The sequence below is a fragment of the Nuphar pumila genome, chromosome 15, assembly GCF_984573655.1.
Source record: "Nuphar pumila chromosome 15, dmNupPumi1.hap1.1, whole genome shotgun sequence".
NCBI lineage: Eukaryota > Viridiplantae > Streptophyta > Magnoliopsida > Nymphaeales > Nymphaeaceae > Nuphar > Nuphar pumila.
In genome coordinates, this window is record NC_143263.1 from 23,077,870 (window position 1) to 23,101,905 (window position 24,036).

General features: G+C 40.7%; 1 protein-coding gene across 1 annotated transcript in view; it reads left to right on the forward strand.

The window, feature by feature from the left end:
* The window catches only part of LOC149814793 (TORTIFOLIA1-like protein 2), a 32,095-nt gene extending 9,337 nt beyond the window's left edge, over positions 1 to 22,758 (forward strand). Inside the window, exons 5-9 of the mRNA XM_089990427.1 lie at positions 14,366 to 14,481; positions 18,695 to 19,374; positions 21,197 to 21,928; positions 22,051 to 22,216; positions 22,621 to 22,758. Coding sequence (XP_089846553.1) covers positions 14,366 to 14,481; positions 18,695 to 19,374; positions 21,197 to 21,928; positions 22,051 to 22,216; positions 22,621 to 22,631 — 1,705 coding nt within the window. The 3' untranslated portion in view covers positions 22,632 to 22,758. The remainder of the gene's footprint in view (positions 1 to 14,365; positions 14,482 to 18,694; positions 19,375 to 21,196; positions 21,929 to 22,050; positions 22,217 to 22,620) is intronic.
* The last annotated feature ends 1,278 nt before the right edge of the window (positions 22,759 to 24,036 follow it).

A 24,036-nucleotide genomic window follows, 5' to 3' on the forward strand; every position in this document is an offset into this window, starting at 1 on the left:
TAAGTTGTGTCATATATATACATACATACATACATACATACATACATACTGTCACATGGGTGCGGGTGCGGGGATGCGGCACTTTAAAAAAACATGGGTGCGGGGGTGCGGCAAATTTTTTTTTGGACCCGGGTCAGATTCGGATCCGACCCGGATTCAAACCTGTGTTTATTTAAAGCACGCATGTAGGGTCCTCTCCCACGCGGAAGCAGATCAGGTCATGCTGAACATGAGCGTGAACATGAGTGTTTTTGCTCATGCACACACCGTGACCATCTGTTTGCATTTTGGATGAATGCCACATAGTTTGTTGACTTTTTAGCTTTTTAAAATGCAAATCGGATGGCCACACAGCATAACCTAATCTGCTTCCCCCTCTCCATGCTGCTCACTCTCTCTCCTCGCTTGCCTTCTCCCCCTGCCGTCGACTTCCGTTCATTTTCTGGTCACCTGACGTCGGCAAGCCCCACGTCCGGCGAGTCACCTGATGCCGGTCTCTGACCCCCTTTTCGGTGAGCTCCCTCTCGCCTCTCTCTTTCGTGGGTTTTCTTCTTCTTCTTTATTTTATTTTTTTTACATAGGGTCGAGTTGACGACACCAGGTGCCACACCCGCACGTGCACCCGTGTCGCGTCGCGTCGACGCGGGTGCAACACTTGGTTAGCCGAATCCCTGTGACATAGCATACATAGTATATACATATAAATATATATATGATACATATGTTCATATCATTGTAATAAGTAATACCCAATAGGGGTATTTCAGTATTTTCATTATATAGGTTGTGCCCACTAGTGTCTTTGTATATTTTTTGTTTCCTTTATTTTTTGTCAGTTTTGTAAATTTCTGTTTTTGTTATGGGCAATATTGTCATTGCTAAAATATAGCTGTTGCGAGATCCCAACTGCTATAAATATAGCTGTTGGGATGGTCCCAGCAACTATATTGGCTCTCCTTTGTGTATATATAGGGATGCTTCCCCTTAAATGTAATAGGCTTGTCTCAAGCAATAATCCTAATAAGACTCATATTTTTTACTCTTTGTTTATTGCCCATTTGTGGATTGTGATTGTGTGCTTGTATTTGACCCATAAGTGGTCCTTGTGTATCTACACTTTTGTTTGTTTGTAAAGCCCATAAGAGACACTCTTTTTTGTATTTGATTATACTTTCATCATAGAGAATTAGTCGCAAATTTCATTTTCAGGATTTTCCTTGCAAGGAAAAATCTTTTCACATTTTGAAATTGTTTATTTTTCATGAAAAAAATCAAAATAATCTTGGCACATCAATAATTAAAACCTAAAGTATTGTGATATATATAGAATATAGGCTAGATTTGGAAAATTTAATGATTATTGGCATTTTCTTGGCATGTGGAAGTCTCACTATAATATTGAGAGATTTCAAAATCACAAGGATATTTATTATATTGACGTCACGAGTCGTTGAGATATTATACAATGAAGTGTCAATTCCTTATTTTGCTCAACCCATAAATAATTTTCTTTGTTAAATGGGGAAAACCAAGTGAGTAGTGTATGTAAGGAAGGGTTTTTTTTTTTTTACCATTGCGGAAACCTTCTCTGAAACCCAGGGCTTTTACAATTCCACTCTCAATTGGATAAAACAACCAACCACAACAGAGCTTGCAAGTATCATCCATACCAAACCCAACCTTTAATGATGAGTATTAAGTCTAGAGACAATTGCATAAATGAACTATTCAGAGTACAATAACAACTAAATGAAACAAAAATAAAATAAAATTAGAGCCACGCTGTCCGTTTGTGATCGGTCTAGCAAGAACATGACACCCATGATTTCTCCAGACGCCAGTCGCTTCATTGATTTCCTGCTTCTGCGAAAAATCATAGAAAGAGGATAAAAAATCTGAAGAATTCGGCGTACAGATCCCTCTAATGAAAACAAATGAGCATAAAGAACACAAATACGATTTCATGCAATATTTTAGAGAAATGCAATTATGACAATTACATAATCCAATTTAAGCATTTATGCAACATTATTAAGCATACAAGAATCTTAATCAACAACTGGAATTTCAATTTAAGTAAGCAAGACATTCAACATGCATTAGAAATTAACCATCACACATTTAACAACATGTAATAATTAAGGAAACAAGTAAAATACACATGTCCTAATGCATAGCAGGATTATGCATGATTTATGTGCAATGTATGAACACTTTATTGTCTTTTATTAAAGTTTTCCTTTTCATATGCATGCTCTATTAAATACATACAATTTAAGTTCCTCTTTTTAATTACCGTTGCCTGCAGATATACCAAGCATGTACAATTTCTCCGAGGTCATGTTAGATTCTCAGGGTAGCTTAACACACAATTTTGTAATTTATTACTGGGTTCCGAACTTAGCCCTCGACCGAATCACCTTCGGAACATTAGACCTCCACATTTAATGTCGGGGACACTAAGGATACTTCACGCCCAAAAGTACCACTTCCTTGGTATACCAAAACAACAACTGTGTCGAACACACCACCCTCAAGTAAAGTGACAGACTCTCCCTAAAAACCGTGACCAGGAAAAAAAAAACCTCAATATCGGGTTCAGGGGTCAAAGTAAAGTATACGAAGTTTTTGTATCCTCGTGGTCTTCCAAAACCGAACCTCTAAGATGCCCATTGTTCAGATGAGAGATCTCAGTTTATACATTATACTGTTTTTTTTTCGTTATCTTTTATTTAGATGTCAATTATTAAGTTTTGCAATTCAACAGGCAAAAGTAAAGTCAAAAGCTCGCATCTAGCCCTGTGAGAACCATCACGAGACTCCCTCCGGTGGAAACACATAGAACAATGCAATATAGTGAAATAAAAATAAAGGGGATTATTATGCGATGCATTTAAAATACATAAAAGAAGAGCAAATCAAAACTCAAGGCCCATCAGACCGTGATGATTCATTTTGAACATCGATGCATCGTATGCAAAAATCATAGCAATATGCAATTTATGCAATGATACCATCATGATTCCGAATGCACATTCATTCATGCAAATTTAACAATGTGCATGAGCCACCACAGTCATATGTATGTGTTCACGTTCCATGTGAAATTACTTTCATAAAACCACTTAACACACATGCACTCGTTCATGATTCATAAGTACATGAGAACATTTATACATGATTGTACATGCCAAATACACATCGATTTCATGTATGCACACGCTTTCTAAGTGCACATTCATATATACAGTTTTCAACTGTGTATGGAACAAAGATATTTGGGAGCATGTTTACATTCAATTCACGTAACAGTGATAATTGCACCCTTTCACATAATGCACATATTCAATTTAGTGGCATGCTTTCATTCATTGTGCATTACTCATGTCATTTGCATACACATATTCACATCAAAGCATAATTTTCTTAGGTGTGCACATACCTGTCAATGTATAGTTTCCCATCATGTGCAGACATACTTGTTAATGCATGTTTTTCATTGAAATAACATCACATGCTCATTTTTTTATCAAGTGCACATGTTCTAGCATACGCCATCAATGTTATAAAACTGTTCAAACTCGATATTAGTGAATAAGCACATTAAGAATAACTATTTTAAATGATGACAAGAAGATCTGATTTCAGTATTTTTCATGCACTGTACACAGAACATCAGAAATTCTTGATAAAACGGTGATTCTAAGTAACATAACAGGTGTTAAAAGGAAGACATGTCTCTTATCTTAGACAAAGTAAAACAAGGGTCACATGAACTGATGAAACAAGAACCAAACAATACCAACTCATAATATTCCATTTTGGTAGCAAAAGATCATGCTATCAACATAAATAGATAAATTTAGTCAGCTGCAACCTCCTTTGCTCGGATGCACACAGGAAATCATACACATGAATGTAGAAACATATCCTTGTAAAGGTTATGCAAAACGCAATTCCTCAATCTTTGATGAAACGGATTGTTATCGAGAAACTCACACCAAACAGCGGGTTACTCTCATTCTTTTAGTTTATCTGAAATTGTAATGTTCAGCCAAAAAGGACAAGTACTAGTTTCCACCTGGAGCCTCACATGCTAGCATCCCTATGGTTCCCCAGTTTCGTTATCAGAAGAAGGAAAGTCATCCCCATGGGTGCCAAATTCTATATGAGACAGTAGCGGACTTAACAATTGAAAAATAAGAGTTACAAATTTGAAGAATGAAGAATAATAACATTACTAGTAAAAATAACAGAGACCATAAAAAGATTAAAAATGAGGACATATAACAAGCCAAGTAAGACAAGAAACCTCAAGACATACTCGATTCGACCTTTGCTCCCGACAAACTTCTTGCTTCTTCATTATAATTAATGCAATATATCTATCTATATATATATATATCTATATATATATATCTATATATATATATATATATATATATCTCTCTCTCTCTCTCTCTCTCTATATATATATATATATATATATATATATATATATATATATATATATATATATATATATATATATAGCCACAAAGCAGGTCCATGACATAACCAAATCCTAACTTGAATTGGGCAACACTAACTTCAGTTCAGTCCCAACGGCTAATTTTTTTTCATAAGGTACTACCAGCACCCAGCCGACTGGCTGGGTTCTGACCCAATCCAGTCGACTGAGTCGGTTGGGCCTATCAAGTCCCAACAGAGCGTAGGCTGAGCCTGTGCATCCTCTGCCTCTGGCAGTCAGCTGAGTATCACTCAGCTGGCTGCCAGCCGGCCTATGCTCTAGGATCACAAATTTTTTTTTTTCATGGATTCCATCCAAACAAAGCATAAAATCAAACCGGTGTTCGATTTCTCATCTAATTTCAAAGGAGGAGACACGTACCTTAGAGCCAACGCTTTGGAGGCGGTTGATGCAGCAAGAGGAAGGCTGGCCGAGCTTCGACAGTGCTGCAGTGAAGGGGCGATCGGGAGGGAGAACGAGAAGGGGTTGAGAGGGAGACAAAGAAAGAGGAAGAGAGGAGAGTAAGAGGGTGCAAGAGAAGGGGTTCGGGATCCCCTATTTGAAGAAGGGGGGACCCCCGAAAGGGGAACCCCCGAAAGGGGAGGGGATAGGCTTTCCCCCCTTTCCCTTCGGCGCCCTCGCACCCCACCCTGATTCGCACAGCGTTAGGGTTTTGAACCCTAACGCTTTCCCCTCTTTCCTCTAAGTATCGGGTTCAGCCCTGTAGCGGCTGAAACCCTTTAACCTTGTTTTCCCCCTTCCTTTTTTTTTTATCAGGCAGACCCCTGCTCTTTTTATTAAGTCTTTTTTTTTACACATGACGTGGTTCGGGTCCGGACCCGAAAACCAACCCCAAGTTGGGTCCGCGTCTTACCCATTCGATATGGATCCACAAGTTGGATCCAAATGGATCCAATTGTGGATCCTCGTGTTAGATTTATAATTTTATTTTAAAGATTTATTATTAATATTATTATTATTTTCAATACATCTAAACATAGAGGATATTAATTATATATAAATGCCCCTTTATGGGTCTTGGATCCGAAATGCGGATCTCAGGCCCAATTTGCAGATTTCAGAATATTTTATTTTATAAAAAATAATAGCGAACAAAAAATCACGATTTTTACAGTGTAGGTTGCTGAGGTTTTCTCTCAGTGGAGGCAAGGGGAGCAAGAGCCTTAGGTTGACAGGGGTCAAATAGGGTTGGCTGCATCGGGAAATGGTTGAGGTGAGGCAAGGAATGATTGGACTTCTTGGTCGGGCATCGATGATTAGGCATGCGGTGAAGGGAGTTTGTTCTGGTACTTGGCGGGCAATCATCCAGGCACAATGTAATAAAAAAATTGTTTTTGATTCGGGCCGGATTCGGACCCGACACGAACCACCGCCTCTCGCTGTCATTAAAGACAACGAGGCAGGCTATAGGGGGGTTACGAACCCCCCCCTCACCGCCTCTCGCCCTCTCGCCCTCTCGTCTCTTCCCGACTCTCCCTCGCTCGTCTGCCGTCGCCACCTGCGACCCCCCTCCGACGCTGCCGCTGCCGCCGCCGGCGACCACCAGGTACGCGCCTTCTCCTTTTCTTCCCCTCTTTCGTTCGTCTCTCTCCCTCTCCCCCTTTCCCCCTCGTTTCTCCGTAACGCAGGTAGGGGAGGGTCAAACCAGGGTTACCGGAAGCGCCTAGCTAAAAGGGGAAGCGCGCTTCCCCGAGACGCGCTTCGGAAGCGCGAAACGCGGCGCTTCCGAAACGCACAGGGAAGCACACATAAAAAAGAAGCGCGTCCCCCTTTAAAAAGGGACGCGTTTCCCTTTAAAGGAAAACGCGTCCCCCTTTAAAGGGAATTGCGTCCCCCTTTAAAGGAAATCGCGTCCCCCTTTAAAGGGGGACGCCTTTACGAAATACCAAATTTACCCTTTTTTAAAACGAAATTGACACGTGAAAAACAATAAAAAAAATCTGAATAAGGGTAAAACAGACATTTTACAAAAAATCGTGAAAACTTAAGGGCGAAGGCAGGGTTTTTCTTTTTCACCTGACTCCTCTCTCTCTCTCTCATTTTCGGCCACTGGCGACCTCCGACGACCGGCGACCTCCGACGATCTGCGACCTCCGACGACCGGCGATCGAGCAATGTCTCTGTTCAGGTATGTTCCTCTCTTCCACTGACGTCCGACGACCTCCTCCATTGCTTAACAAGGTTGTAAATGCGTAGGCTCAACGCCTCGCTTCGCCTCTGAGGCTCACAACTCTGCCCCCCACATGAATCCTAGCTACGCCACTGCACTGAATCAATGAGGCGAAGCACCTCGCTTCGCCTCTGAGGCGTACACCTCAGGTAATGAGGCGCACGCCTCAGGTAGGTAATGAGGCGCACGCCTCAGGTAGGTAATGAGGCACACGTCAGGTAGGTAATGAGGCGCACACCTCAGGTAATGAGGCACACGCCTCAGGTAGGTAATGAGGCGCACGCCTCTCACAACACTGCCCTCAAACTTCGGGGGCAGCGTCCCCGAATTTTTTTTTTTGACATAAAATAAAAAATGGCTACAATTATTAATAAAAATCTATTTTATATGGACAAATCGAACTATTTGCTGCAGTCAGGGCTGGGTAGGACTGGGCTGGGCTACAAAAATGAATAAAAATCTATTTCATATGGAATCAGGGCTGTGCTAGCCGGCTAGAACTGGGCTTTTAAAAAAAATAAATAAATAACTGTTACGGTAGCCTCCCGAAACAGTTATTTATTTTTTTTTTTAAAGCCCAGTCCTAGCCAAGCCCTGATTCCATATGAAATAGATTTTTATCCATTTTTGTAGCCCAGCCCAGTACCCAGCCCTGACTGCAGCAAATAGTTCGATTTGTCCATATGAAATAGATTTTTATTAATAATTGTAGCCATTTTTTATTTTATGTAAAAAAAAAATTGGCTGATTCACAAATTTTGCTATATTCATTGAGTCTTGGACTCTTGGCTGATTCATGTACTGATTCGTTAAATTTGATTTGATGGGCATGTTCTGATAAAAATAAATAGAACTAGTCTGCAGTTCTTTTTAGATTGGATTTATCAAGCTTCTACCTATTTGTGATTTCCTGGGTTAAATTAAATCTGTGGTGTTTCAAGTTTCAACTGTCATGTTTGTTTGAGATTTAGTTTGATTAAACTTGAATTTTAAGGCTTGATGCTTTCCTCTGTATTCATTACGGGTGTTAATGCTATTAGAAAAAGGAAATCTGATTGGTTTCATAGTTCTGAAATTTAGATTGTGACTGCGAAGCTGTGTGATACATATTGTCTGGATTATTTTAAGAAATGAGCATGATTAGTTTATGTGCGCTGACACTGAAGTTGTTTAGTAAACCCCACGATATTTTACGGGAATTCAATTGCAAGGGGCGTTCATGGTTCACTTTGAGTCTTTTTTTTTCCTTTTGTTTTCGTATTCTACTCTCCATCTTTTGCTGTTAATAATAGTTTTTTTTAAAGTGTTCTAAAATGATTCCTATACTTTTATGATGCAGATATATTTGCTTGTTCTTTGCTTCATTAATGACCATCACAAGCTATGATCACGATAATTATGATGACGATGATGATTCTTTTTACAATTTGGAGCATGAATCGTCTAGTGGTGTTGGGAAGGATAATGCAAGAAAGGGCAAGATTCCATATGAGTTTGAGAACAGAAATGAAAATTGTTTTGATGAGGAAGATGAAGAAGAATATGACTACTATTCTGAAGATGACCAAGATGATGAACCACCTAGCATGCATAAAACAACAGTGCTATGGCGCCATGTATTGAAACAAAAGAAGAGTGGGCAAGGAAAGCAAGGTGGAACCCAAGTTTTTATGTGCAGGCACTGCAAAAATATTTATCATGGGTCATATACTCGAGTTTTTGCACATCTCATGGGATCTCCAAAGGGACAAAGTGTTGGGATTGTCTATTGCCCTGTAGTTGCAAAAAATGCAGAATTGGCAAAAAAAATTAAGAGGCAAGTTCGTCGAGTGGAGGTTTCATCAAGTGCATTTGAGTTGAGGAGATCAAGAATTGATACTCCGAAGAAGCCTATTAGTATGACTACATCATCTAGTGGAAGCCGAAAAACAGTTGATATTCGTGATACCTTGAAAATGGTAGAAACAGATGATGTAGATCACAAAATTATCAGATTTTTGTGTGCAAATGACATACCTTTCAATGTGCTTCGATCACCATATTGGGAAGAGATGATATCTGCAGTTAGTAAAGTGCCTGGATATAAACCCCCATCATATGAAAAAGCGCGAACAACGGTGATTGACAGTGAGAAAGAGTGTGTTCACAGGGAGTTAAATGAATTTCGAGAAAAGTTTGAGGAGTTTGGAGTTTCCATTGTCTCAGACGGTTGGACAAATATCAAGAACAAACACTTGATAAATATACTTGCCTCAAACTGTTTTGGCTCGATGTTCTTATATGCAAGCGATTTTTCTAATGTGCAACAGTCAGCTGCAAACATTGCCGAGTTTTTGAAGACGGGATTTAAACTTGTGGGGCCTTCTAATGTAGTGCAAGTGATTACAGACAATGCAACAAATTGCAAGTTAGCAGGTGAAGAATTAAAACAAACGTACAAGTATATTTTTTGGTCACCTTATGTTGTGCACACACTTAATTTGATCTTCAAGGATTTGGCACATGAGATTCATTGGTTGGGAGAAACATATTTGCAGAGTAAAGAAATTGTGAAGTATATCACAAATCATTCAAAAGCACTAGCAATCTTTAGAAGTAATGAAAAATTAGAATTAATAAAGATTGCAAAAACAAGGTTTGCTTCACATTATACTACTTTGAAACGCTTGCTTGATGTGAGGGAGAGCTTAAGGCTCACAGTAATTTCAGATAGATGGAGCGATTGGAAGCAATCATGCACGGATGACACTATGAAAAAAAGGGCTGTTACAACAAAAACAACTCTTCGTGATGAAGAATATTGAGATTCTGTACGTTTAACATTATTGATTACAAAACCCATCTATAAGATGATTAAATTTTGTGATCAGGAAGGCCCTATAATTGGTGAAGTGTATGAAGGCATGGACAACATGTTGGGGGAAATCAAAGACAATCTAAAAGGACAACCAGATTTATATGAAAAGATTCATAAGATTGTCTCAAATAGATGGGATAGAATGAATGTGCCTCTCCATAGTCTAGCCCACATGCTTACTTCAAAATATTACGAGTCGGAGTATCTCAAAATCCCAGCAGCAGGAGGGGTCAAACGAGTTTCTCCTGGTAAAAATTTTATTCTATCAATTTAATAAAGTTTAATGATTTAATTATTTTATTATTTCATTTGCATTTTCTTGTTATAGTTACTAAACATTTTTTTTTGCAGAAAAAGATAATGATATCTTAGACGGTGCAATGCTCGAGCTTGAAGTCATATCTTCTGGAAATGAAGAGCTATCTACACTTTATAGGTCACAACTTATGGCTTTTGCATCAAGAAGTGGAAGATTTAGCCGAAATGCAGCAAGAATAGATGCACTGAATCCTACAACGTCGGTGCTTAATTGTAGCGTTTTTATGGTGGTGATACACCTGAGTTGAGAGCATTAGCCATTAAAGTTTTATCTCAACCTATTAGCACATTTTCTGCAGAAAGAGTGAAGCACCTATAGTTACATTCACAATGTTAAAAGAAATAGACTCAATGAAGATCGTGCTGATACCTTAGTGTATATTCATTCCAATCTTCGATTGATTGACAGGTATAATTAAACTGTGTTGTACTTTTGTTTTGGTATTTTTTTTTCTCTTTTTCTATCATTGATTGTTTATTAGCATTCATATTTTATATTCTTGTTATAAAAGGTGCAACGATCGCTATAAAGAAGGGCCTAGTCGAAAATGGGATATCAATCCAGAACTTCCTATTGTAAAAGAAAATACGTTGAGATTAGAGGATATGCGATGGAGAGATTTGGATGATAGTGCATAACAATAAAGCACTATTTCCAAATCCAAACATAAAGATGCACAACCAAGAGCTCCATTACCTCCAATAATCATACGTACAAATGAAGTTGAAGAGGATACAAATCAATCCAAACTGCAGATATACAACAGCGACCATCAGTTCCTCAAGGTCAGATTGATCGTTTCTTTAGCAGGAGACCTAGGCAAGATATGTTGATATTGTGTTTTTTATATTTTAAATTATGGTTTTTGAACATTTTAATTTTTTAAGGTATTCATTATAGGAAATGAAGGAAGGAGCAGAAGACATGGTCGTGGAGGACAAGACGCACGTGATGATGCAGAAAGTTCACGATCTATTGCTGACTTGAAGGGGAAGAGAAAGATGACAGATTAATGAACTCTTGAATTATTAATTTTTTTTTGATGATGTAGTTGGAGTAGTCCAACTTAAAAACTTTTATGTTACTTTTTTGTCATGGTCTTATAATATTTTTTTGGTATACTTTTATTTTGAATCTTGCATGATGAAGTGAAGTAGTGTAAAACCCCATTAAAGAAAAATCTGTTTGGACCCGGACCGGGTCGGGTCCGGACCCGACCCGGCCCCCTTTTTATTTTAGGGTTTTCAAAAAACCCGAGCATTCGGGCGCCGCAACCCCCCCCCCCTTTTCTTTCCCCTTCGCGTGCGGGCAAGTTTGGGAAACCCATCAGGGGTTTCCCATTTCGATTGCCCCCTTCGCCTTTATGAGAGAGGTTGGAGGGCGAGGGGAGTCACGCCTCCCTCTCGCAGCCCTCGCCCCCCCCTCCGCCCCGGTCTCCTCCCTGCTGCGCACGTCGCCGACGCCGGCCACAACTCCCAGGTACGCCGTTCTCTTCTCCTCCCTCTTCTCTTCTCACCCCCTCTCTGTCACCTCGTCGAGAGGCCGGCAGGCGGCGCACAGCCCCTACCGTGCCCTCCTGCCTCTCTGGTAATCACCGGAGGGCCGACAGGTGGCTTGCAAGGCCCCTGTCGTCCCCTCTTCCCTCTGGGGGTGCGCCAGAGTGCCGGCAGGGGACCAATGGCCCCTGCGACACTCCCTCACCTCTGTGGGTGACAGGGAAACTGACGGGAGGTCGGTTTCCCTCCCTGTCACCCCCACCCCGGTCTCTCTTTCGGCAGGGGTCAGTTCCCCTGCCACCTTTCGACCACCTTTAGGCAGGGGCAATGCCCCTGCCGCTTCTTGTTTTTTTTCGGCAGGCGGGGGCTCGCCCCGCTGCCTCTTGTGTTCTGGCGCGCAGGGGTAGTGCCCCTGCCGCCTTCCTGTCTCGGCTGGCAGGGGCAATGCCCCTGTCGCCCTTTATTTTGTTGGGCTGGCAGGGGCTCACCCCCTGCCGCCCCTGGCTTCTGGGAGGGCAGGGAATACCCCCTGCCGCTCTTGACCCTCGGCACGCAGGGGGGCCGGACCCCCCCCCCCCCCTGCGGCTCCACGATTTTTGACTGGCAGGGGTCGAGGCCCCTGCCATTTGTAGGTGTTTCTGGTAGGGCCGAGGCCCCTGCCGTCTCTTGATTCGTCAGGCAGGGGCTGGGGCCCCTGCCATTCCTCATTTTCGACAGGCAGGGGTTGGGGCCCTTGCCATTTCTTCATTTTTGTCAGGCAAGGGCCAGGGCCCTTGCCATTCTGTTTGTACCAGGCAGGGGCCGAGGCCCTGCCTTTCCCTGTTCTTGAGGTAGGTGCCGAGACCCCTGCCATGCGTGACCTGTTTGGCTGGGGCAAGGGCCCTGCCCTTCGCATTTTGTCATGCAGGGGCCGAGGCCCCTGCCATTCGCTATTATTGTCAGTCAGGGGCCGAGGCCGCTACCATTCACTATTTCGTCAAGCAAGGGCCGAGGGCCCTGCCTTTTGTTGTTCTGTCTGGAAGGGGCCGGTATCCCAGGTCACTTAATCCTAGCCTTGCTCCCGTCGCACCATTTAATTAAATTATCATAATTGAATACTCACCCTGTTGCAGACCTCACATCGGACCCCCCGCTCTGGCTCCGCGGCCCGAGCCTCGTATCATCTACACGCGTAGACGCACGCAGCTGCACGACATCCCGAGGTAGGGGAAAGTCGCACGAATAGTGTGTATGAACAAAATAAAATAAGACTTCTGAGATAGAATAATTATTTTGCATATTTGCGTATCTGAAGAAGTATTGGTTGACCAATGTTTTACTCTTTGTGATTCTTTTGAAATTGCATAATGTAAATTCTTTGGGTAGACTCATTCTAGAAAGAATCAAGTAGTTTACTTGGCATGCCTGTTTACGTGTACGATTACTTAACTCATAATTGTCTATTATGCATGCTTATTCCTTTGAAACTGCATACTTAAGATAGACTTTGTGAAGAGACTCAAAACCACTGCAATTGCTATTATAACCGAACCTTAAGGCAGGTACGATATGAATTTTATGTAAGATCATGGAGGGTATTAAAGTGTGAAATCTATACTTTACTGATTTTGATGTGGTAATATCGGCCTCCACAGGCCAATTGCTCAGAAAAGCAAAACGTGTCATGTAGGAACCAAAAGAATCATAAATCATTATGTTGCCCTCTCATCGTAGTTGTACCTCTAGGAAGGTACAATCGTACTTTTGGACAAGTACGTCCCATGTGGGTTACGATGGTGGGATGATGAGGTTGTGGCAACCTCGATGAGTGCAATTAGCAAAATGCTGAGATCACATAAAAAGATGACCATTCGCCTTCACAGGCAAGATGCTCGAGTGGGTCTAATGGACCGGAGCATGTAGGATGGGGTGGCGGTTAAGAAACCCCCGTTGTACCCATCCGATCTTCACGGTTCATCAAGGGAGAGGATGGATGGTACAAAGACTCCGATGGACAGGTTGTTAACAACCACCCCACGGGCAAAAGACTCGGTTTTCCCCAGTCATCGGAGTTAGGGGAATTGGGATTACCATAAATTATCTTAGGTGGTAACTCCCAGGCACTTCTGCAGAAGTTGGATGCATCCATGGGCCACGAATGCCTTTGGGGATTTACTCTCTTGGTCACTGACCGTCCCCTTAGGAGCGGACTCAGTCAGCCATTCGGGTTAATGAAAACACCTGACATAATAAACCCCCGGATCGGTCTCGGCTGTTTCTACGTTTCGCGTCTGTGCGTACCCACAGGCCAGTTAATATCAGAACTTAAAGAATATATTCATGAATAGATGTAGATGACTGAGACTTACACTGCTTCGACTAACCACTCTTTGCACTTATTACATTTGTTAGAATAGACTACAACTTCTTTAATTGCTTAAATATCATAACTGCTTATCTCATGAATGTCCTGTTTTATTTTCATTCTACTGGTTTGTTATGAAACTGACCCATTTCATGGGCAGGTGAGGAGTAGGACTTCACTGGCGGCCGATGGCGTGGTGCAACGTGGATCAAGATTCATCTTCTTTCTGCTGGCGGCTTGGCTCTGGGACTTTTTGGAGTTTTCTTAGATTTATTGAACTTTGGAATAAAATGCTCATTTTGTAATAAACTGCATATTTTAATCGATTGCCTTATTTCTTAAATTCCTTTAAGTTGTTGTACATGTGAATGATGGTTTTTCAGCTAACGTACCCAGAATTGTTGACTTGTGTTCCTTTCTAAATGTCTTCCGCTTTCATTTTTAAAAGTTAAAACTTTAAATCTTTGAAAGGTTTTTCGATAAAGTTTTCGAAATCACAAGTCGAAATTTTGGGGCGTTACAACTTGGTATCAGAGACAGATTAGAAAGAAGTGAATCTTGATTATTGAGCATCCCATCGCGCTGTAAGTAAGTCTTTGATATTTCATAGCATGTTTAAACTAAATTATATTCTTGTTTTATTCGTAGTACCATTGGATATATGGACCTGTTTACTGGTGCTAGTGGTAGTCGCGGTAGGAGCACGCGTAGTGTACGTGGTCGTTCCGTAAGGGAGAGGGGCGGACGTGAGATGTTCGGGGCTGGTTACTGGGCTAACCACCCTCCTCTACCCATTTTTACGGATGAGCAAGGCTTCTCACTACCGATCGCCTACCAGATACCCTTGGCAGCAGCGTGGGCTGAAGTGCATGCTCGAGAAGGTGGTTTCGCGCCTTCACACATTCGAGTGCACCATCAGACACCACAGGAGTCATCGGGAGATTTTGTTCCCCCTGAGTTAGCAGAGGAGTGCGGTTTCTGCGGAGAAGCAGGGCACACCATGGATGCTTGCCTCCACAAGGCCGAGCATGACGACAAGATCGCATTTTCGATTGCAGGCGAGCAACCACCACCTCCGGCAGACCCAGTGGGTGGTGTATCACCCACATACACACCTGCGACGGATTCTTCAGATTATAGTCTTGGCTCCCCGGAATATACTCCGGCGACGCCCCTTTACGGGCAGGAGCCCTCCTACGAAGAGCCACTTCCCTTCACCCCTAAGCGTAGATTCAGGCGCACAGGCAATAGAAGGGAATATCTTAGGAAGTACTCTAGCCGTCCCTAAGGGGAGGTAGCACGTACCCAGTTTTGTTGGAGTCTGTGAACTCATTTATAACTACGGAATAGAACTTTTGCTTATGTACCAGCACAACTGGATTCTAAATATTTGACTTTCGTAATAAAAATTTATGTTTTTGCTTTCGCTCCTATACTTATGCCTACTTGTACGTCTTCAGTATTTTTGACGTTAATCTTGGTTGCTTTTTAAGGATGGCGGGAAACTCAAGCCACAACATGGCCGATGAGTTGCGTGAGCAGAGGGGATTCATGATGGATACTATGATTGATGTGATTGCATACAACTCGTAATCTACGAACTGGTGGCAACTAGGATTGATGTGACCGCTTGTCTTATAAGCTGCTTACATACTGCAGTCGTATGATTGCTTATGAATGGCTTGTGATGCAATGGTTTATGCGTTACGATTAATTTAATTACTTGTTGATGGACTGAGCCATTTTATGATAATTGTATGTTTTACGAGCATTGTTATGAGTGCTTGTCTTATTCAGTTGTTTTGTTTGGCTGACAGGTAGAGTTAGTTACTCTTCGCCTGTAGAATCAACTGGATTGCCATATCTGCACGTTCTCATGTGTCGTTTACGCATGCTTTGAGGTCCTATTTGGGGATTGTAATGTTCCTCGTGGCAATAATACGATGCGTAGGATTATATGCTTTTGTGTGGAGTGATATGATGCATATTGCTGATATTCATGCTTGTGCCCATATTGTGGCTACTGACCCCGAGACGGTCAATGGTTCAGAGCAGTCGATTGTATAGATGCGTGTATCACTAAGTATGGTATCTGTCGAGGACCTGATCTCCAAAGAATTATCTGCGAGGGCGTGTATGATCAAGATCAGGTACCCGGCTAGAGTGGTAGATTCTCTGTGAGGATGTGCACTGTCCATGAACGGGTAGCCGCAAAGACGGTGAACTCCTCTGAGGAAGTGTATGGTCCAAGACCAGATATACCATCTAGGGCGGAATTCCTTGTGAGGTTATACATTTCCCAGACCAGGTGATCCGATGTTGATCTTGTTGATTGTACTAGTGGCTATCGACCCTGAGAGTTGTCATTTGTGTTGATGCGTGTATCCAATGATTTTCATTGGATATGACATTTGTTGGGGACCGAATTCTCAAAGGTTTCGCTGTGGGGGTATGTATGATCAAGATCAGGTGACCCGGCTAGAGTGGGAGATTCTCTGTGAGTGTACACCGTCCACTAACGGGTAGCCGCGAAGACGGTGAACTTGACCAGGTATACTCTCTAGGGCGGTAATTCCTTGTCAGGTCGTATATCTTCCGGACCAAGCAATCCGACGTGGATCTTGTGTTTTTGCTTACCATAAAAAGTCATGGTGAGATATGATGATCTTCTGAGATTGTTTGTGATAGCCAACTATGAATTCATTGTTTCGGCTTTCTGTTTTAGCATGATTACATGCATGACTCAGTTGTGAGAATCAGATCGTTAGCGATTTGAGATAGTGATCATGTTTTGGCCCTTCTACGGAAGAGTGAACTTTTCTGAAAAAGTATGACGCCTTAGTGAGTCATAACCAGTGATAGTTGGCCGCGTAAGGCTTTGAGAGATGAGAATAGATTAAGGTTGTTCAGGACAAAACGTTTGTTAGAAGTAGTGAGCGACAAACGATGTCCTGATGATGATTAGATGCAGAGACCTCGTTCTAGGAACGAGAACAAGCTAGTTGTGTGGTGGTTCACAGCTTACGATCAATTGAATCGTATGCTGCGTTTGTCAGTTGCATTGCTTACTTGCTTTGAACTGCTTACTGGTTGAACTGCTTACCTTGTTGTATTTGCTTACCTGTTTAACTGCATATCTGCTTTAAATTGCGTAACCTACTGAATTAAATGTACTTACTTCAGTTTCTTATAGTGTCTCTTGTGCACCTACTAGTTTTTCACGAAACTAACCCATTCTATGTGATGATTAGGTGCACTAAGGGCGATGACACGATTGCAAGATGACTTCAAGACTTCTTCCTGCTCTTAGCTCGCGTCCTGAACGCTATGGGTTTGTATCAGATTTTTCTTAGGATACCCGAATCTTGTGAGTTTTGGTTCTTTAGCTAACGTGCCCAAAGTTGTCAGCTTGCCTCATGATTTAACAAAAGAATAGCCTTCTGCTGATTTCATAAACAAACTCTGAAGGAAAGAGATATTCTAGTCTCTTGCCTGTTTTTCTGAAAAGGTTCGCAAGTTTGAAATTTGGGGCGTTACACACAACAAAGGTTTACAGACTGGAAGTAATCTCTATGTGTTGTTGCACACAGCAGAACATTGGGCCTAGCATCGGAGGTGGCAGGGAATATGGCAGGGGAGTAGGCGGTTCAGTGGTTGACGCTATGAGTGACATGAGTAGTTGAGGCATTTGGCCAACCAGCTGGCATGCGACACTCTTGTCGGTGCTTTTGGTACATTCAAATAGAGCTGACGTGCGGGGATCTACCTCGAGAAGGGGTGTCTGTCATGCAACCCTACCCATGGCTGCCTTGGGTGGTCTCCGTAGCATGCACAACGGTTGGGGTCAGGCTTGCAATAGCAGGTCTGTATCAAATGGGGTTCAATGGCCAGAGGTGCACAAGTCAAGGCTAGACTGATGCCTCTTGCAGCTGCACCAGACCTGGCACAAGCCTGAGTGGCCATGGGCTATGGCAGGACATCAGTCCACCCAACCACAGTAAATGCCATCCGGCTATAGCCAAATCGTGTTGAAGAAGAGAGAAAGGAGAGACAATGAAGAGAGGGAGAGAAGAAGAGCAGAGAAAGGAAAAATCAATTCTCGTTATGCTAAGCTCATAACAAATTCTCCTTTTTATCCTTGGGCATTTACATCTGGTCAAAGCCTTATTCTGCTGCAAAATAGGTCCAAATTGGACCTAGGCTCCAGTCCTATGGCTGAGATCATGCTCAAGGGTGTCTTGCACAATAGTGTCACCCACGAGCGTGCCCTGTGCACATGCCTCTCGCTTGTGCAGCAGTCACCTCTAGTGGGGCTGTATCACTAGGGGTCATGGTTAGCTTTCCTCTTCTCTTCACCCTTCTCCTTTCAGGTTTCCAACCAGCTTTAAGGGTTACATAATTTTCACATTCACATGTATACATGCATAAAGCATAATTCAAGCATGTGTTGTCTTGGAAATTTAGGAGGCCATTGCAGTTATTAACTATGCTTGTTATCCTTTCATCAATTAGCATAAGGCAAGAGATGTGCAATGACTATCAGTCCTTGATCTTCATATGCTTTTGTGCTGGCAAAGCACTTGAATCTTTGACTGGTCCAAGGTTCGGAATAAATATGGAACAAGACCTTGTCTCTGGCTTGTGTATTTTGAGAATGACAACAATAATGTCTAGGCTTAATTTAGTGCTCTAAGTACATTGTCTTCAGATTGCTTTGGATTACCTACAACTCGGTCACTGTTTTCTCTCTTTACCATTGTACCATGAAATCATGAGGTGGATTTTTCCACTTTCTTAATAGTGCTGAAATAGCTCATGTTTAAAATTTTATGCAGGCATAATAACAACTTTGATGTTGGTTGATGACCGTCATTGTAATTATCTTAATTTGATTGCTCTGTTTTCTCCTTCATAATTAAATTTTAGCTTTGATTATGCATCCTTGAATTCTTATTGCAACTTGTCTGTCTTTTACAGAAAATTACTGTAGAGGAGATAACATGGATCTGAGCAGTATTGGTGATGGTGGGTGGAAAGATATCCCTCTTACAGCATCTGGTGTTTCCACTACTAAAGGCAAGAATTCCATCAGCTTGGAAAATAGAACTCCTCTAGCTGACAGAAAAACATGCCCAAATCATATGCATAAATCTCAATTCTCAAAAGAAAATGACTGGCATGTTGAGATTGCAGTTCCAAAGGCTCGTCCTGTCTTTTCAACTGATACAAACAATGAAGAATCACAGGGCAGTTGTATCACTAAGACCTTTGTCAGAACAAATTTGGAGGCAAACAGGAAATCTGATCCAGTTTATGATATGCAGACTGATGATAGTCCTGAGTGCCTGTCCATATCTGATGCTGTTCCAGGCAACTTAGAGACCAAGCATATAGAACATGACCACAATAATCTGCAAAATAGAGGGCTGGATAAAATTGGCGTTTGTGATTGGCCAATAGCTGAAGCAAGTAGTCCAGAGGATCATACTGTCCCACAACGAGCAGGGAAGATGAAAAGTTTGGATTCTGTTGTGACAGAATGTTGTTCTCAAAGTTTGGAGGTGTATTCTTCACACAAAGCTAATGAGTTGGATCTCATTCGAAGGCATCTGTCAGAGATTGAGAAGAAGCAGTCAAGCTTGTTTAATCTTTTGCAGGTAAATTGTTCTTCCTCAAGGTGAATCTGCTTTGATACTGCATCCATGCAAAGGAGCTAGTTTCCTTTCCTCTTTGACATGTATTTAAATGCTTTCTTGCACTGAGGTTATATTTATTCATTGGACTAGATATAATAAGATCCTGCATTTCTTCCAGAGAAAATAAAGGTTAGCAATCAAGCATTCAAATCATAGTTTGAATCTAAGTGTTTTAGGATTTTATATGAATCCACATAAACTCATATATCATGTGGATTGGGAGTGGAACAGGGTCAAACCACAGTAGCATATTGACAATCTTAGTGAAAAGGACCTTTAAGTGGTTTATGTTTTTTTTGGATTTACACATCTAGAGTATGGGGCATCCTTTCCCATATTTTTTCTTACTTTCTCTCTCTCTCTCTCTCTATATATATATATATATATCATAATCACAAATATCGCCTAGATTTGAAATTCTTGTGATTTTATCGCTATAAAATTGTGATAAAATCACAAGCCATGATTATCAATGATAATTTCGTGAGATTTTCAAAATCTTGCATGTTTTGAATATTTTGCAATACTATCACATTTATTCACAAATTTATCGCAACTAGAACCAGATACCCAAAATATTTGTACATGCAAGGCATTTAATGTCCACTTTATAAAAAGGTTTCAAAAAGGTTGCTTACATGGACGACTCCATGTGAACACATTTGAACTTTCAAATTCAATGTGAAATATGAAGTGAAACCATCCCTTTAGATAGAAGTGGGAGAGGGCCCTCCTTCCTCCCCCTCATCGATATGGGACTATTTGTTTTGTCCCTTTTCTAGCTTCTACTTTATGTTGTTAACATTCATAGAAAAGCACTTATTTCACTTGTTTTTAATAAGATATTATTTTTGTGTATATTATTTATAAAAATATAATATTTTGCGACCACTACCAATACCAATGTATTTATTTATAATTTTTTACAATAATTTTATTATATATTTAATATGATATTTTTTAAACCAATATTTTCCCAATATTTTTCCCAAAAGAACACAAAATTTGAAAATCTTATGAGATATTCCATTGCTGAGAAATTCTTGATACTCTCTCACATAAACGTTGGATTGTTTCCAATCCAATGGTTTTGGTGAGGTTGAAATTTTGATGGCTTCCCATCTTTAATGGCTTCCAAAAAGTAAATGAGGAAAGGCAACAAGGCATTAATGTAAAAAACCCATCTCTCTCTCTCTCTATCTATCTATATATCATAGTCACCTATATCGTTCAAGGTAATTTCTCAGAGAGATTTTCAATAGTTAGTTTTCTCGGCAAAATCTCTGGAGTTTAAAAACTTGAAATATATATATATATATATATATATATATATATATATAAGATAAGAAAATAATAGAGGTGCATTATTTTCCTTGCAAAAATATAAAGAAACAAGTTTTAAAATATAAAAGAAAAAAGGTAAGCTTAAAATATAAAAGATGAGTTGTTTTTTTCCAAAAATATCATGATATTATTTGTGATATTTTGAGTTTTGATGATATTTTGAAAATATCGCAATATGTTGCCGATCATATTGGCTGACCTTAAGTCACTAATATTATTGTGATATTTTCAAAATAATGGCAATATCTGTGGCATTGATATATACAGAGAGAGAGAGAGAGAGAGAGAGAGAGAGAGAGAGAGAGAGAGAGAGAGAGAGAGAGAGAGAGAGAGAGAGAGAGAGAGAGAGAGAGAGAGAGAGAGAGCAATTTTGTTTGGTGCTTGGCATGGTAGGAGGTTTGTGATTGCTGGCCTTCTGATCTTTTTCTTCTTTTTTTAGGTATTTATGGAGAGCTCGATGGAGAGTCTGTCTGTGTTGCAGTCAAAGGTGCTTGGTCTTGAAAGAACAGTGGATAAAATTTCAGTTGACCTTTCTCATATTGGAAATTCTTTCAACCCAATGAATATGAATACTTGGATGAAGAATTTAAGTAATTCATCATCTCCTAGATTGTCCACATACAGTTCTGGGACACCTCGAGATAAAATGTTTGTTGAGAGGCAATCACAGGGTTGTACACAACAGGTTGAGTTGAAAAGTGGGCCAAGATCCTGTGTCAAGCAAGTTCAAGAGGTAGAGCTTTGTAAAAATCCTAGACTCACCTTAATCAGAAACCCTATAGAAAAACCTGCTAAAGAAAATTTAGCTTGTCGTCTTCACAGGAAAGTATCTTGCAAAACTAAAAACTTTGAGGTGCGTCATTCTTCTCTGTCCTCCAAAGTCCACACCAGCATGGGCCTCTCAGAGAGTTATAAACCAAGTTTGGTTAGAGACCACAGGCATACCATGTGGATACACATTGACAAATTTCTTTGTGCTGATGATTTTGAATCTGCATTTGTGGAGGCTCTTTGTGCTGAGGATGACCATATTCTAATGGAACTTATGGAAATAACTGGCCCTGTCTTGGATAGACTGTCACCGGGTACTACCAATGAAATACTCAGTGTTGCAGCAGCTCTTTTAGTGAATCATATGCATCTCGACTGGCTGATCCCTTGGTTGCAACAGGTATCTTGGTACTTTCATGAGTATAAACATCAAGTTACCTTTTCTTATAAACAACCAAAACAGGTTGAGATTTTTATCGTGGAAAATTTGGAAAAAGGACTAATCATTTCAAATAAACTCAGGTTGTTGAACTAAGTACTAATGGCCAGTTGAATTCCTTCGTGCCATCTGCAAAAGCAAAGGGGGGGCTATTAGCGGCCATGCAAGAAGCTGCAGCCATGCATTTTTCAGGACAGGAAGAGAGGAGGTGTATCACAAAACTTGCACTGAAGTTGGGTCAAATCTGGGGTGAGACCTGTTTGTATATTCTTTTTTTTTAGTTTTAGTTTTTTTGTTTGTTTTAAGTTGTTCAGGGGGCAGGTTTATGATTAAAGGAGACCACATTATCTATTTCCCCCCTTAAACATAAGATCAGGTGAAAAGTCCAACATAGGAGAATTATAGCCTGTAAACTATGAAAAAGAATCTGGAGGATTTGGCTTAGGAGTTGGGGGAAGTTCTGCCTGCCATAAATTTTCTTGCCTAAGGAACTTATATTCTTCAACTGAAGAAACATAAAAAGGATTTGAGAGATTGAAGACGTGCTTCTGTGATTTGGTTTGTTTCAAATGTTGGTGTATTCTTTATTGAATTATTAGCGAGTACTAATCTCATTTGTAATACCATACTGACAAAATCTGTTTGTTTTGTAGAAACAAGCTGATGGAAGCCTTCTAGCCATCAGGTAGTCAAGCTGGAAACTGCAGATGGCAGAAAGTTTGCAAAATAACCAAGTAGAATGTCCATGGATGGAATGATTAAGATAAACTACTTCTATGTACTGGAACACTAGTTGCTGATTGAAGAGTTTTGATTTGAACCACTTGTTTATCACAGTGATGATTTGTACTTTGAAATGGGGCTAGCATCAGAATCTGCATAATATAATTTATCTTTCTTAAAATGATTCCAAGATGATTTGTTTTCCAGAGAACTGTTAGTATCGGATTGTAATTGCGAGTGCTTGCAACCTTATAAACTGATAACCAAGTATGCAAGACCACCACGTTCAGGAATCAACAGAGAATAACCAAGAAATATGTATTACAGAAGATGAACAAAGATCAGGTAAAATCGGTACTAGTACCATCCTTAAAAGGAGAAAAATAGGGTGCTGTTTGGTCTTTGGATCTATTTATATTTAATGCTTATAAATGGTAAACAAAAACAATATTTATAATTTGTTGTTGTTTGGTTAAACTATTTTAAGCAAAAACCAAAATTAGCTGTGTTTGGATAGCAAATACCATAACAGAGGCAAACATGCGTTCTTTGGCATTCACCACTGCACCTTCTCTTACATTGCCATAGCGTGTAGTTTGATAAAATCAGCCAACAGTATGATCCAAGGGTTCTAGGAACAGAAATTAAAACAAGAAATGTGGTGGGAAACAGAAACATGTTTTGTCGGAAAAAATTGATTCATTTACAGCTGTCGAATTTTGCATTGCTGGAAAAACATGTATACAAGTCAGATTCCAGTGTTTCAAAAGTGGGTTCTCACTAAAAACATGTAGTTCACATCCATAGGGCTGTTTGGACCAATATATATATAGCGGATGCGTGCCCGTCACGATCTCAGGCATGATCAGCAATGGGTGCTGATTAAAAAAAAATGACCTTTAGCATCGACCTAAAGGTTGTTTTTCCACCCAGCGCTTTAGCAGCATTCATTACTGCCGCTAAAGCCCCCCTAAAAAAAAAGACAAATCGCATGTGTTGGGCACTTTCAATCGATGGAAGGGCGTCCACTGTTATGCCCTTTCCCGTGTATATATAGAGACTGGCGTATGAGACTGAAATATGAGATCTAGAAATATAGGCATTTTCAACAATTCTGTTGCAAATCCAACCATGTGGATGTGCTTGGCACGGTGAATTTGCTAGTAATCAACCAGGATCGTGTATTTTTGACAAAAAATGTGATTTTTTAATGCTTGAATACTTATGAAGATTATGAGCCATTGATTTTAAAGTGTAAAAAAATCTTGTTTATGCAGCAAAATCAGATGATTCAAGAGCAGGTTTTTATAAAACCAAGCATGTAGATCCCATTTGTATGGTTAGGT